Source organism: Phaseolus vulgaris, chromosome 3 (genome assembly GCF_000499845.2).
Source record: "Phaseolus vulgaris cultivar G19833 chromosome 3, P. vulgaris v2.0, whole genome shotgun sequence".
In the NCBI taxonomy this organism is placed as follows: domain Eukaryota; kingdom Viridiplantae; phylum Streptophyta; class Magnoliopsida; order Fabales; family Fabaceae; genus Phaseolus; species Phaseolus vulgaris.
The window spans coordinates 16,735,865-16,752,459 of NC_023757.2; the positions used below are offsets into that span (position 1 = coordinate 16,735,865).

Below are 16,595 nucleotides of genomic sequence, written 5' to 3' on the forward strand. Positions count from 1 at the left end.
TCAAAATACTTTATAAAAAAATTTATCAACAAAAAATAAAATCAATAGAATAGAACATTGAAGATATGCTACAATATAAAAAAATACCTTATACTCCACAATGACAAATAAAAACACAATTTCATGCATCACTGTGGCTCTAGAAGAATTTTCCTTGCATTCAAATTCATAGCCAATAAAACTTGTTTTGCTCAATTTATTTATACAGAAGCAATAACATTAACTCTAATCTATGAATCTAGGGGAGAAAATCCCCTTTTAACCTAACCAATCACAATAATCTTTTCTTAAACGTACTGAAAAAATAAACTTCTAAAACACTCGTCTTTTTGATTGACACTCATTCATTGCACTAGCTTTGGTATCTTAAGGTAAATGGATAGAACTATTTCAAATTGTAAACCCTATTTTTCAAATGAATCGATTCTTCCAATCTGTTATTAGAACTGAAGTCGCTTATTTCTTAAAAGCAAAGACGAACTGGTTTCCTTCAATTACCTAAAATAAATTTTTGTAAGAATGTGAAAAAAATATTACTTAATTCAATAAAATTATAGATTAAATATATTGGTGAAAGTTTAGATGAAAAAATAGAACCGTTCCAAAAAATAAACAAAAATAATGATATTTTACAGGCTTTAAGATGATCACCAAGAAAAGAAACCGTGCAAGTAGAAGCAAACACTGTAAAATCTTCTATACAAATTCCTAAAATTCTTAGTGCATGTTTATATTTCGAGGTGTAAACTCTAGTTGAAACTAACCCACCAAAAGACAAACTTTTCCGTTTAACTGCGTTGAAAGTAGTGAAACCTTTAAAGTAAACACAGTTTTAGCAATTAACAAATTGTACAGAAATTTTAAGATTGATTAACTGAGGATATAAAAGAACAAAAAATAGTTATTGTGTAAACAAAAAAATGTCAGAGAAATAACACAGAGAAGACAAGAATGAATTGGTAAATCCATCTTTAAAAATTTCAATTTTCCTTCCCCATCTGTTGAATATAACCAAATTCACCCTTACCCACTAAGACAAATCATGACGAATTCCAGGTAGTTAAAGCAAGTGCTAGCAAACGTGAAATGCAGTGTTTTCAATATATATGATGTACATGGAAGAAAATATATATAAACAGGATAAGATATGTAGATTGTTTTGGATTAAACATTGAGTATTTTGACGGACAACACTTGTGCACAGAGTTGTGTGTAGAGAGGGAGAGAGATTGCACCTTTTGTACAGACCAAATTGGTTCTTTAAAATGTGTGGTTAATGGTTACCCAAATCTCTGTCTTCCCAAATGACTAGGAATTAGAAAAGGTTGTTTAGTGGGTTTCTTTTTCAAAGGGAAATCTTTAAAAGGGAGGTAGACTTTTCAGCTAGAGAATGCTTCAAGCTGGGACACAAAGGAAAGGCCATTAAGATGTGCATAGCATAGCACCTACTCTACCTTTGGCATTATTCTGTTCTGTCTTGAGTCATGGTACCACAACCGCAATATCTGAGTGTGTGTGTGTGATTAGGACCTGAACTAGTCTTCTTTTGTATGCCTGTGTTTGTCTCCGACTTCATTGTCTACAGTATTATACATCTACTTCAATAATTGCCCTGTGGTCCAAGTATATGTACTGCCAAAACCAAGAGATAAGAGGCACTATTTCCTCTGACGTTATCAGCCTATATATACCATTATACCACGCACTACATAAGCCTCTGCACTGTCTTCTGTCTTCTTAGCAGGCTAGACTTATATGAAATCTGAAATGAGGCAGGTCAAAAACTGTGATCACAGTATCACCACTTGTACTGAGCACTTAGTTTTAGCTACAAGGGTAGTGTTGGCCTAAAAGGACAGAGAGAGTGCCAGGTCCTTAGTTTATCTCAATCTAGAGCGGGATTTAAGCTGCTAGGTCAACTTGCAAGACCACCATTTCCTTTGGCCAGAAGTGGATCTAGGAATCTCAGCTCACCGACATTACACAAGGTAAGCCATTTCAAATGTTGTTTCAAGTCTTAACCCGTAATCATATGTGAGTTAATGGGCCACTAGAAGGGAATAACAATATGTTGATTAGGAAATTTAGACTAAGCTAAGCCTCATCTTCTAAGCCTTATAAATTCTTACAACTATAATTGATCAATATTTTGAACATCTATAGATGAATTGTCTAGTCAACTCTCCCTACCTAACCTTCCCTTTCGATGATCCTTATTTAATGATGACCAATACCTTTGTCACTTTGCACCAGATTCACCCATGTGTGAACCCTGATCAACCAACGTAAGAGTTCTTGTGATTGAAAAGAGATCACAGATGACAAGCTAATTTGAACGAAGCCTATAAATTGAAAACTGAAATTAAGTAAATTTGTACTTGTTAACAGTGCTACTTGTTGAAGGGAGGAGAAAAGTCTTAAGAGAGAAACGATTGCATGCAATTTTCAACGTCAACATTCATGGGCAAAGAGATTTTACTCCAAAATTCAGTGATGCATTTTAACTCTTGCACCAACTGAAGCACTTCTACCCACCCTTGGTCAAGGAATACACTGAAACCTCAAAAAGCACAAGAAACAAGACATTTAGCTTTGAGGGACGGTATGGAATGGAAGGATTATACCCTTAACACACTCACACCGCTACATATTCTTAGAAACAACATCGAAAAGAAAATTACTTGAGCTAATTACCACTCCAACCACAATACGTAATCACTTGCTTGTTTACATGACAGAGCATGCATTTGGGTTCTCGTCGCTGAAAATCTGAGGATCATAAGCGTAGTCGATGTAGTTTTTGGCTGGCCAGTATTCACTTCGCTTGATTTCAGTTTTGTTTTCTTCCTCTTCCTTGTTTTCTTCTTCAACTTGTTTCTCCTCCTTTTTCTCCTCTTCTTTCTTTTCTTCTTCCTTCTTTTCTTCCTCCTTCACAATAGAGGCTTGCTTTTTGGTCCTCTTATATACATGATCTACAAGCTTCGCAGGGTCGATCACACCTTTCACTATGACTTGATCATTTGCCAAATCTGTTTCCACTGATTCTACTCCTGCACATGCAAGCCATTAATTACTATGTCTCAAATCACGTACCATTCATGGAATCAATCAAGAATGAAACACAAAAAGTTAACTATTTTCTTCAATAACATTTATTTAGTACATGTATTTTATTTTCCCTAGATGAATAATTTAATACCAAATGAATAAAAAAGTTTTAAGATTAATCACTCTTGATACAAATGTCCAAAGTACTTATATCAGCTGCAATGGCATTTTAAGAGACAACATGCGGCTGAAATTACGTACCAAGTTCCAGCATTGAAATAGATAGCCCCCTCCACTCCTAAATAACTGCTATTTGAGAATATTACAGTAAAATGAAATGGAGGGATCATTAATTTGATGTGGTTTCATTTTTTAGCTAAAAATGATAATTTTATTCCACTGAGACTGATATAATTATCTATATCCTATTAAAAATAGTAAGATCTCGAATTTTTTTGAATGAGACAAAAACCTTGTAAACTTCGACGCTTTCAAAAGGAACGCGATTAGCGCCACAGAATAGGATTCTTATGCCCAAACTTTGAAAAAAAGAACAGAACATTACGTGCACGTGAACCTGTAATTAAAACTATTACGTATGCGTGCCACATTCCTAAGGGGGCTGTAATGGCTTCATTGCAGTTTGGAAAGACATTTAAAAATTATAAATATAAACTAAACATGAACTTTGTAACTACAAATAAAGTTCACAACAACGCATTCTCCTTTCTCAGTACCATCTTTATTTTTGGATAAAAGAATTGCAGCTTTACTCAGTAACGTGGGCTCACTCTGTAATAAAGGCGGTTTCATGAGATTCTACCAATTAAAAATGTGTTAGAAAAGTAAGTATCAAAAAGTATATTATTAGCGATTATAAGATTCCATGGTAAACTTGAGAGAAGAGAAAGGCGTAAATCAAATTAAAGGGGCAATTAAACTCTTTCTTTTCAATTATGAAATGCAGTTTTGTTGGGATTCTCGTAAATCATTAGTAATTAGTAATCATGATAACGAATAATGATTGAAAGGCACAGGCTCATGTAGGACCTGGGATTTAGTTTAGCTGAATTGATCCAAAACGTGTTTGTTGTACTTGTTAGTGCACGAGTGAAATAGGACGCAGCAGAAATAAAGAAATAGAGAAAGAGAGGATACGAATCTTTGCACCTTTAATCTTACGGATTCGTTTCTGTATAACTTGAGCACATGCTTCACAATGCATTCGAATTTTTAGCACAACTGTTACCACAGAAGGAGGCTGACCAGCAATTCAAACAACCACAGCATAGGAATTAGACCACCAGCAAAATAACTTTGGTCAATCAGAATATCTAAAGCAGTGTCGATTTGAACCAAATGCATAAGGAAAACTTAAAACCCCCACAGAAAAAAAAAAACATTGAATACAAAATCAATTATAATTCTTCTCTTGAGTTTTTCTTTATTTTTCATGAATTTGTTATGAAAGAGATCCCACTATCTTACAATGTGTCAAGTCAGGTAAAGGTCATGGCCTGGTTTCCAACTTTCATCTCAAGTTTAATAGAAAATAAACCAAAAAGGCAAACTTTAGCAACCCATGTTGATCCATTCCCGCCAAGTCACCCCACTCTGAAAATTCCAGCATAAAACTGGTGTATTCAAGTTAGAAGTATTAACCCAATATACTACTACGCAGATTATTAAGAATTTGTGAATAATTTAATGCACGAGTATTTTCTTTTTGCCATCCTATTAGCAATTGGCATTGAAGTAGCAGCCTAGCTGACTGGTATTGGATCAGACCTTTAGAATGTCATTGTCATCCATTGTATTTGGGCGCCTGTAGTTTTAACTTTTAACCTCCATACAGAATACGTCACCATGGTGACCATGGTTGTGTGGTGTCAAATTTATTTACTGTCATGTGTGCATTGTGTGGAAGTGAATGTCATGAAAGTAGGACACGGTAAAATCAGGTGTAGTGCACCCGTGACCCCATTTTGCAGCAAAGCAGCATGTCAAGTTGCAACTTGCAAAAAGTGAGTGGGGTCAAACCCTCTCATTTGTCATCGCCGTTCACCTCGTTACGTGTGCCTTTCAAAGGGGCATCACTTTGTTTCGTTACTTTCATGTCAGCACTCACCCTGGAATGGATCGCAAAACAATACACCAAAAATACTAAAAACTACCCACTGTGCAAATTACTCTCTCTCACACTTCAAGCCAAGCAATGTGCCTCTTAATCTCCTAACTTATCAAGACTTTGGTTTTTGAAACTCTTAAGACTTTAGTTCTTGTTTTGAAAGCTTTTTACCGAATGTTGGTCAATGAGAATGATTGACTGTACTGCAGAAACTTATCGTGCTTGCTGAATATTCATCACATTTTGCATCTACGCAACAAGAAAAAAGTTTCAAAGCTGAATGATTTTAGATTTACCTCATCTTTTTTCTCCTCTTTAGGTGGTTCTTTGGTTTCTTCTTTTTTCTCCTCTGGAGCTTTTGGCAACGGTGAAATAAGCTCCACTTTCTTACCACTTTTCTTTTGTAGCCTCTCACGCACCTTTATGGGGTCTGCTGCCATTCCTTTCACTACCACTTTGCTTGTCCTGCTATCCGCAGTCACATCTTCCACTCCTGTTTCACACTCAAAAAACAGATTAGATTAAAAACGTTAACCCCATTTCATCAATCTTTTCCACCACCTAAAACAACTTTACCTTTGTTAACTACGGATGCAATCATGATCTTTTGTCTCTACATGAATAATGCACATCTAAGACAAAATCATCTCATCATTATTTTGTGAAATTCAAAAGCTATCATGTGGATACTGAATTGATGCCTCTAACAATGGGGGAAAAAACGATGGAAACTACTAATTAACACTAGCTGAAGCTAAACCCAAAACTAACTAGCCATAACAGCGTTCCTCGTGAGTGCATTCATCGTTAAAACTGAGGTCATTAACAAACATAATAGATGAAAAGTGAAGGGAAATGACCTTGGAATCCTTTCAATGCTTTTGCAACTTTCCTTGCACAGGCCTCACAGTGCATGTCAACTTTGAGCACTATCTCCGGTGGTGGCTCTTCCTTGCTTTCATCCTTCTTCTCTTCTACCTCCTTTTCCTCTTTGGCTTCTTCTTTATTTCCTTCTTCCTTCTTTTCCTTTGCAAACACATCACATAATCATGGAGTTAAAGAAAGAAAAAGAAACTCGGTAGCAGCAGAATTGAGAAAAGATTATAAAGATGGTTGTAACAGCAGAAAGTTATGAATAACTGGGGAAAAAATAAAGTGAAAGGAACAGGCAAAGATAGAGAGGTTGATTTAAAATATGCGTGTGTGTGAACTTGAGTGTAGGAGAGAACTCTTACTTCACCCATGCCTGTCACAGTAGACAATGGCTTCTTCTTGAGAGAGAGTTGAGTTTACTGGTTAACACAGATCTTAATGTTATGTGGTTTGAGTGTAGAAAAGAACTCTTATGTTTATGCACACACTCTCTCTCCCTGCCTCTCTGTCCATCGTAGCAATGTTGGACTGAGCAGAACATTTAACGTGTAAGGGATTCTGCAAATCTGACGTGGACATTTTTACTGCACAATCAACTACAAACTTAAAAAAAACATTTTTATTACTCTGATATTTTAGGGTGAATTAGTATATAGGTAGTTTGCATGGCTGAAACATCATTTCAGACAATTTAATATAATAATATTTTAATTTGATGGTCAAATATTTTTTACCGTTACTGGTTGGTTTTGTTGTAAAATAATTCTCACTATAGTCTAATAACGAATAAAAACACAGAATTTTCTTGTTCTTTCTCTTTTTCAAGTTATTGTAGACCAATGGTTATGGCTATTACCTAGATCATCATCAACATTGACTAGTCGTGCCTCAATCTAGTCTCTCTCAGCCGAATCTCACCCTCTTTCATGTCGTCATAACGATCTATGTTGGCAAATGTTTGGTTAATTCATGTGAAAAGGAATATATATTAAAAGTTGTAGGAAAAGAATGTTTGGATGTTGGTTTATATAAATAAAAAGGACTATCTTGTCTTTGAGATCAGAAATGGTATTCAAACCATTAAATAATAAGTAGTGTAATTAATATGATAATTTTAATAATCTATTAATTTTATAGTCATGTCTATATTGTTGGTTATTAATTCAGATTTTATTATTATTAATTCATATTTTATTACCCTTAAACTATTTTACCGTTATATTGCATTAATGGTCAATTTACAGGCCTGTTAGTATTTCTAGTTTATAGCTTCCAGTAATTGTAATTATTATATATATATATATATGATTGAGTGAATCAAAATGAATAAGATCAGTTTTGTAATTCTGTGCAATTACATTCAATCAGTTGCTACAATCTTTTGTCTTCTCTTATTTCCTTCAATTAGTTCCTACAACTGGTATCAAGAGCTAGTCTGTTATCATGAACTCTACCCAATTATCAGTCTCTATCCTTGATGGGAAAAATTACAATCGGTGGTGTGTGCAAATGAGAGTTTTGTTTGATTATCATGAGTTATGGGATGTCGTTGAAAGTGGAGTGTCTGCATTAGCTGCTAATGAGGCGCAATGAGTAGTGCATCGTGACCAGAAGAAGAAGTACAATAAGGCTTTGTATCTCATTCATCAAGGGATGAATGACGAGACGTTTGAGCAGATAGAAGGAGCAACAACTGCCAGTGAGGTTTGGACAATTTTGTCAACCAATTATAAAGGTGATGATAAGATCAAGAGGGTGCGTCTTCAAATCCTAAGACGCTAATATGAACTGCTGCAGATGGAAACCACAGAGACTATTGATGTCTATATAAATAAAGTTATTGCCCTGACAAATCAAATGAAGACCAATGGTGAAACACATTCGGAGCAGGCAAAGGTGGAAAAGATTTTGAGGTCTTTAACTCCCAGATTTGAACATGTTGCTGCCGCAATTGAAGAGGCCAATGACATTTCAAAAGTGACAGTAAGGTTATTGTCTGGTTCTCTACGAGCGCATGAGCAGCGGATGAATGACAATAAGATTGAAAAACCAATTGAACAGGCTTTACAAGCACAAGCCTCAATTGGTAGCTCCTATCATAAACATGGTAGTTATTTCAGCAAAGGTCGTGGTGGCCAGAATCATGGAGGCGCTTGGCCACTGCTTTAAAATATTTAAAGCATTTGTTGAAAGAGAGAGTGGCAGACAAATTAAGATGGTGCGTAGTGATGGAGGAGGTGAGTACAAGTCTAATGAATTCTAGAGACACTGTGAAGAACTTGGATTGCAACATAACATAACTTGCCCATACACACCTCAACACAACGGAGTTGCTGAGAGAAAGAATAGAATAATCATGGACATGGCGAGGAGCATGCTTAAAGCGAAAGGTATGCCAAATTATTTTTGGGCTGAGGCTGTAACATGTGCGGTATATTTGATAAACAGATCACCCACTCAGAGTGTTTCTAACACAACTCCAATTGAGGCATGGAGTGGATTCAAACCCAATGTGCAACACTGGAAGGTATTTGGGTCAATTACTTATGCTCATGTTCCCAATGCAACAAGATCAAAGTTGGATGATAAGGCAGTGAAGACCATTTTCATTGGATATAAGCATGGGGAATACAAATTGTACAATCCAATGACAAAGAAGGTGATTGTTAGTCGTGATGTTACATTTGCCGAAGATGAGGAATGGCAATGGAATGCAACAGCTGAAATGGATTCGAAAAACGATATATTTACGTTTTGAACGATGATGTGGAAGATAGAGTCACTCTTGAAGCACCTACAGTTCAACCTGAAGTTGTAATTCAACCTGAAGTTGCAACTCCAATTGCAACTATGATGGAACGACCAAGAAGGCAACAACGACAACCTGTACATCTTCAAGATTGCGAAGTAAATCTTGATGATGAAGTTGATGACAATGGAGATTTGGTTCACTTTGCTTTTTCTTGCAGAATAAGAACCTGTGAGACTTGCCGATACCATTCAACACCCCAAATGGCAAAAGGCTATGAATGAAGAATTGATGGCGATTGAGAAAAACAATATCATGACTCAAATTGGGAAGGTTGTTCCAAATCAGAATTAAGGGAGGATGTTGGTTATTAATTCAGATTTTATTATTATTAATTCATATTTTATTACCCTTAAACTATTTTACCGTTATATTGCATTAATGGTCAATTTACAGGCCTTTTAGTATTCCTAGTTTATAGCTTCCAGTAATTGTAATTATTATATATATGACTGAGTGAATCAAAATGAATAAGATCAGTTTTGCAATTATGTGCAATTACATTCATTCAGTTACTACAATCTTTTGTCTTCTCTTATTTCCTTCAATTAGTTCCTACATATATGATGAATTACAAAATAATCAATGAAGACATTATTTTAACAAATAATTGTCTCATATTTTCATATAATTCATATATAAGAAGAACAACTAAAAACACATTTGAGAAACTTTGGAGTTTGGCAATAATGGAGTTGGTATTATATGAAATGGTATGGTAATCTTTGCAAGCGAAATACCATGATATGTAAAGAATTTTTATTAGACCATATTTTCAAATTTATTTCAATTGAGAATTTAACTAAAGGAGTTTAATTGAAATAAAGTGCAACTTTTCCATCTATATCCATTTAATAAAAATGATATTAATTGTTAAAGCTGTGTGTACTTTATAGTTTCTCTATTTAAGTTTAGGTGATATTTATTTTGTAAACTATAAGACCAATTCTTTTATTCACACTCATTTAAAAAGCAAATAGATTTTTTTTAACTTAACTTTTTTAACATACTTTTGAGTCTTCAAACTGAAAATTAAACATGTGCTAAATCTAACTTTACACACTGACTAACTCTTCACTGAATCAAAAATTTTGCTACGAAACAATAAATATGAAATTTTTATCTAACCTTCTATAGGTTACTTCTAGTGCCTAACCATGAACCAACCATCCATGATATACCTTTTTACCTAAACTTCTTGGTTATTTACAACTTAGAATATAGGAAGAGAACAAAAATTGTAAAATATAAATAAATAGTGCAGTAAAAATACAAATGTGTACTTTTCTATAATAATTTTTTTAATTTATACTTTTATTTATATATATATATATATATATATATAGAGGATTTTTTTTAGAATTATTTTTGTGTACATAATTTTTATTTTATTTTATCCTTATATCAACATCTTATTTTATTATTTTATTTTAATTATTCCATCATTTTGTAATTAGTAGAGTAATTGTTAGAATAATTTTTTATTTTTAAATAAAATAATTTTTATATATTATAACAATTTTCTAGATTTAAATAAAATATATTGTCATTTTCTCATATTTTACTGACGGTTGCTTCCAATTCGATTTTTTGGATATCATTATTGTTTTTCTCTATTTGTTCTTCTTTATTGTATCTCTTTTCTTTTTCAAATCTCTTTAACTCGCTCGTCTCCTTTGTTTCCTCTTGCCTCATCGATGATAATTTGCATCAATCTCGACAATATTCGCGTCCATAACCTGATCCAATCAGTAGAAATCCAAAAACATCGTTACATCGATCCAATGATTTTTGTCTACGTCTATATTTCTGCTAGTTATAATAATATATAATAATAATAATAACAATAATATAATAATAATAATCTTAATACACCAATAAAATTTTTCTTTTTAGGTGTTATGTTTAACGTTAAACCAAATTTAATGTGAGTGTCTCCTACCCAACTTTTACACTATCATCTTATCTTTGATTTTTTTTGGAAGCATCTTATGTGCTGGTAGTGTTTTTATACTAAACATGAGAAGTTTTTTTTAAAACTAAAAAAAAATTGTTAATGGTATTTTTAGAAAAATGATCTTACAACTAAAACTCATTTGAATGAGGCCTTAGTTATTTTTTTTTTCTATTAGAAGATGAAATTATTAATTGTTTAAAAATGACATTTTAGGAAATATATTATTTATTAAAAATATTTTTGTATCCATATAATAACTACCTCTTTTTAGAAATTTTATTACAGCTTATAAAAGTGTTATACGTTGTCACATACAAAATAATAAAATATCAAGTGCAAAATGTAAAAATAACTACTGTTTTTTTAATATGTTTTTACCGTTAGACGCAGTCTTTCAAAATGCGATGGTATTTTTGTAATTAAGTTCATTTACGAATGCGATTTTTTCTATAGCCGCATTCTTAAATCAAAACGCTTGATTTAAGAATGCGGCTATTTAATAGTCGCATTCTTAAATCATTTTTTAGCCTAATTCTGAAACGCGCCACTTACGCTTCATACTTTCTTCCTCTTCTTTCGTTATTCCTGCTCTTTTGTTCTTCTTTTCTTCTGCGAGCTGCATTGTCTTGTTTTCGTGCCATTGTAAGTTCGTTCGAGCTCTGCTTCTTCTTCTTGTTTTCGTGCCATTGTTAAGTTCGTTAGTTTCTCTTACTATTTTTTTGTTTTCTTGCATTGGTCGATGTACTGTTTCATTGCCTTCGCGTTTCATTGCTCCCTCGCTCCGTCGATGCTGCCGTGTCCGCTGTCGTTGCCATTGTTGCCGCTTCTGTGCCACTCTAAACGTTGCCTTCATGCACAAAGTTGGCGTTTTAATTTTTTTTTGATTTTTTTAATGTTATGAATTTGTTTATTTTTTATTTATTATAATTTGTATTTTTTAAAATTTATATTATTTAGTATTTATTATAATTTTTATTTATTATTAATTTTTATTTATTATTAATTTTTATTATGTTAGTCGTTAGTTTATAATAAAATTATCGTGTTGGTATTGGGTCTGAGAGTTTTCGACCCTCGACAATTGATACGTGTTGGTTTTGAGTTCGGGGGTGTTCGACCATCGAAAAATGTGTGAGATAGAACACTTATTAGAAACACTTGAATGACTATTACAGAATATAATGGATCGAAATTGGATTAATTTTGTTCGAATAAGTGATGAGTATGAAAGAGGAGTAGAAGAATTTATACTATTTGTGCAACGTAACGCGAATAATAGTTGTCATGATGGAGCAAAGATCAGGTATTCGTGCGTTAACTGTTTGAATGGAAGGAATACTGGATGTTAAGATAATGAGGGAGCACCTTCTTTGTGATAGGTTTCTTCGTCCTTATACAACTTGGACATGGCATGGTGAATTATTAAATTTACCACGTGTTTTCGTAACTGAAAAATATGTGGGGTCCACCATGGATGATGCAGTACATGATGATGTAGATAATGATCGATTGGAGAACATGATTTGTGATGTGGGAGCTGAGTCTTTTGCATAAGTGCATGGATATGGAAGTATGTCAAGCGATGCAGAGACTCCATTGTATCTTGGATCAACTAACTTCACACGGTTGTCGACAGTGCACTAGTACAAAAGTTTAAAACAACGACTCACTATTTAATGCGGTTTTAGGGTTAGACGTTGTCTTTCAAAACACAGTGGATTTTTGAAATTAACTTGATTTAAGAATGCGGCTATTACAAATAGTCGTCTTCTTAAATAATTTTTTACCCTAATTTTGAAGCGCGCCACTTACACTTTCATAGTTTCTTTCTTCTTGGCCCTTCACTTTTTCTCTCTGTTTCTGCTTTGGTGTTCCTATTTTCTAATGTGGGCTTCATTGTGTTCTTGTGCCATTGTAAGTTCGTTTCGATCAACTCTCTTTCTTCTTCACCAATGGTTTATACATTGTTTCATTTATTTGTTTGTTTTCTTGCATTGGTGAAGGGTTCTCTAACGCTTCTTTTTCTCTTGTGCTCTCATGCTTCCTCTCATCTTCTGCGACCCTTCATTGTCTTCTTCATGCCATTGAAGTACGTTTTGAACTCTCTTTCTTTTTCACCATTAGTTTATATATTTTTTTTGTTTCTCTTATTTGTTTGTTTTCTTGTATTGGCAAAGGTCACCATTGCTCTGTCGCTGTTGCCTCCGTCATTGTTGCCTTAGGGTTTATGGTTTAGGGTTTAGAGTTTTATTTCTTTTTTAAAAAAAATTAAATAAGAATGTGGCTATTTACCATAGCCGCATTTATAAATGGTATTTAAGAATGCGGTTAAATAACCGCCTTCTTATCTCTTGTATTTACAACTACGTGTACAACAAATGCGGCTATAAAGCCGCTGTCTTTTAATATTTTTGCACCAGTGGTGTTAAGATTGATGAATTTGAAGGCAATAAATGGATGGACTGATAAAAGCTTCACGAAATTGCATCAGTTGTTGAAGGATATGCTTCCAGAGGGAAACTCTACCTAATCGTAATTATGACGCTAAAAAGATTCTTTGTCCAATGGGTATGGAGTATAAAAAGATACATGCATGTCCTAATGACTGTATATTATACAGGAAAGATTTTGAATTGTTGAAAAGTTGTCCAAGGTGTGGGTTATCACGTTATAAGTTGAAACAAAAAGATGATGATACTAATTGTTTTTATCGGTTGACTTGATTGTCGGAAAACTTCTGCAGTCGAACTTGGACTCCGTCTGCCTCGTGGTGGAACTCGTGCTTTCCTTAATGTTTGGATGATGTTCCTGTTAAGACAGAGGGCACCTTAACGGCCGATCGCACTCCGACGATCAATTCAGTAAGGACTTACTAAATCAACAATAATTATCAGTGTAGTGTGTAAAAACAGTGTACCTTCACCTAGGGTTTCAACCCCTTTTTATAACCGCACATGCAACAATTGCACTTGAGATAAGCAAATCTTAATTGAAAATAAGCACATTATCTTATATCTCTAACAGAAAACCACCTGCCATGTGCACCAATGACCTTTAGGTGCTAAATTGCAAGACACATTCTGTTATACATACACCTCCCTATGGCCGAGCTGACTTCTACCCTACCCGAGAACCGAGTAGTAACTGGTCCAAGACCGAGGACCGAGCTCCTGCCCAATACACAAGCCCCCTAGTCTCAAGCTAAACTTGTTTCAGTGAAGAGACTAAGTGATGGAAGAGGCCCAAGCACAAGACCAAGTACAAGCACAACAACAAATAGAAGATCAGGGCCAATTACTAAAGCTATGGCAAAGAAGGTTCAAGAGGACTGGAATACAACTACTGATGGCATAGAAACCTCCTAATATATGTTCAAAGATGCCATAACTTAGTGTAGAGTAGAATTTATTTTCTTGTCAAAATTAGATTAAGAATTTTATTTGTAATTTTTTCTTAGAATTAATTTTGGCATCTAAAACACCAACCTAAGTTAATTTAGGGTTTCTAAAACCTCTAAATCAACCAAGGCCGGTTTGGAAAGCCCATAGAGGGGGTGAGCGTGTAACACCAGTCACACCCCTCCCATGTGCCCAATTAGATGCCACTTTTGGATGGAAATTCATTTGAATTTCCCTTCACTTTCTTTTGAATTTTCAGCCCTCAAATTGCTATATAATGAGGTTCTTGGCTAATGTATTTTCAAGATTAATCAATGAGTGAATTGTTGCCAAATTTGTGTCAATTACACTCTTGTCTCCTACCCTCCCTAGGATAAATGTTTGATCTTCAATTTTCCACTAGACCAAGTGATTAGGCCTCACCTATCACTCTCCATACCTATCCTTCACCTTTAAGGAATCTACAAGCTCTAAGTGAGCTTCTTGTCCGCTACAATCCATGAAGCTTTCGTCAATCCACCAAAGAAATCTCAACGGATGAAGGCACTCTTCCATCACTAAGTTGCTTTGCACCTGTTCAATGGCTCAAACCTCAACGGTGGCGAGTTGAGACTTGAGAGTCGCCATGTACCTGTTCGAAGGCTCGAACCACAACGGTGGCGAGCTGCGATCAGGGGTGCCCATGTCCAAATTGTCTCTAAGCCAAGGGTCAGCGCACCTGAGCCGCAATGTACTTGCACGATTCCAGACTTGGAGTGTTCCCAAAGGGAAAATATCTTTGCTCATTCGAACACACAAGGCACTTTCGTGGATATCTTTCCAGCCAAGTCGCCATCCTGAGTCGCAATGTCCCTATTAGAGGAATGGTTCCAATGGCTTGACTTTCCGCCGATAGGCTTCATCGTCCAACACTTCTATGACCCTGCATGGTGTAAAAGTTTGATGTTGTATTGTCCTTTACCTTCGAGCTACGGTAGGACATAATCATTTGTCACTCTCGACACACGAGTTCTGGAAAATTTGTTAAAGTTGATCTCTGTTGCATATTGTAGATCGTGAACTAGTACACCAGGTAAGTTCCAGGAAAGAGAGGTGGGTCACCAATGGACGCGCTTAAATACCAAGTCTTTCCTCGGTAGAGCCTTCCTAGACATGTAATCTTACACTACTACGCTCTATATCCAGTTACAAGAATAACTTCTCTACTCAGAGAGATCATGATCATGATAACAATATCACAACATGTTTAAGTGATGATTAATCATTCACGTCATCTTCAGAGTAACAAGATAATAGATTTACATCCGTTATTTCCATAATAATATGAAAACAATAATAATTATATCTTTGATCTTCAGACTAATATCACAACATACTCAAAAGATAATAATCATTTATCTTTGGAATAACATCACAACAGATAAAATATCTCTTTACTTTTTATCCTCAGAATAATGTCGTAACAGATAAAATATTTCTTTATCTTTTAACTTCAGAATAATATCACAACAAACAAAATATTCCTTTATATTTTATCTTCAGAATAATATCACAACAGATAAAATATTTCTTTACCTTTTATCTTCATAATAATATCACCTCAAATAAAATATAATATCACAACATATAAAATATTCCTTCATCTTCTATCTTCAGAATAATATCGCAACAGATAAAATATTTCTTTATCTTCTATCTTCAGAATAATATCGCAACAGATAAAATATTCCTTTATCTTTGTTACCTTTTCTAGGCTGACCAACATTTGAGCCGAGCTCATGACTTACCTCTCGTGCCCAAACACCGGGATGACCTCCCCTAAACACTTGGGTCGAGATGACGAGCTCTCCTGGATGGTACACATGCTCCTTGTCTTACCTGCCACTAGGTAATCATTTACTCACGGGGCGCCTATACTCGAGTGGTCGTACTGACACCGAGCTAGGTTGACTTACCTGTGTTGTGCTTAAGCAAATCAACAAACAAATCAATCCCACAGAGCGTCTATGCTCGCACTTATACCGAGCTAGGCTCGCACTTATACCGAGCTAGGCTCGCACTTATACCGACCTTGCCTAGTAGTCCTCATATCACCTGATAGCTTTGATCACGATTGTGGGTGGGACCTAGTTTTATTGGGCGCCAAATGTTCTTGTCGGTTGACTTGGTTGTCGGTAAACTTCTGCAGGCGAACTTGGACTCCGTCTGCCTTGTGGTGGAACTCGTTCTTTCCTTAATGTTTGGATGTTGTTCCTGTTAAGACAGAGGGCGCCCTAACGGGCGATCGCCCTCCGACGATCAAATTAGTAAGGGCTCACAAAAGCAACAATAATTATTAGTGTAATGTGTAAAAACATCGTACCTTCACCTAGGGTTTCAGCC

The 16,595-nt window shown here is 35.0% G+C and overlaps 1 protein-coding gene and 1 long non-coding RNA gene across 2 annotated transcripts; one reads left to right on the forward strand and one right to left on the reverse strand.

Moving 5' to 3' along the window:
• Positions 1 to 1,713: 1,713 nt before the first annotated feature.
• On the forward strand, positions 1,714 to 2,844 carry LOC137806798 (uncharacterized). Its single transcript, XR_011080413.1, has 2 exons — positions 1,714 to 1,988; positions 2,389 to 2,844. It is a non-coding gene; the product is annotated as an uncharacterized lncRNA (long non-coding RNA).
• On the reverse strand, positions 2,418 to 6,577 carry LOC137806797 (heavy metal-associated isoprenylated plant protein 7-like). Its single transcript, XM_068607080.1, has 5 exons — positions 6,412 to 6,577; positions 6,037 to 6,202; positions 5,473 to 5,669; positions 4,219 to 4,309; positions 2,418 to 3,050 (listed from the first exon to the last, which is right to left on the reverse strand). Exons 1-5 carry the CDS (start codon positions 6,418 to 6,420, stop codon positions 2,728 to 2,730), a joined length of 786 nt encoding a protein of 261 aa, XP_068463181.1. The 5' UTR covers positions 6,421 to 6,577; the 3' UTR covers positions 2,418 to 2,727.
• Between the last annotated feature and the right edge of the window lie 10,018 nt (positions 6,578 to 16,595).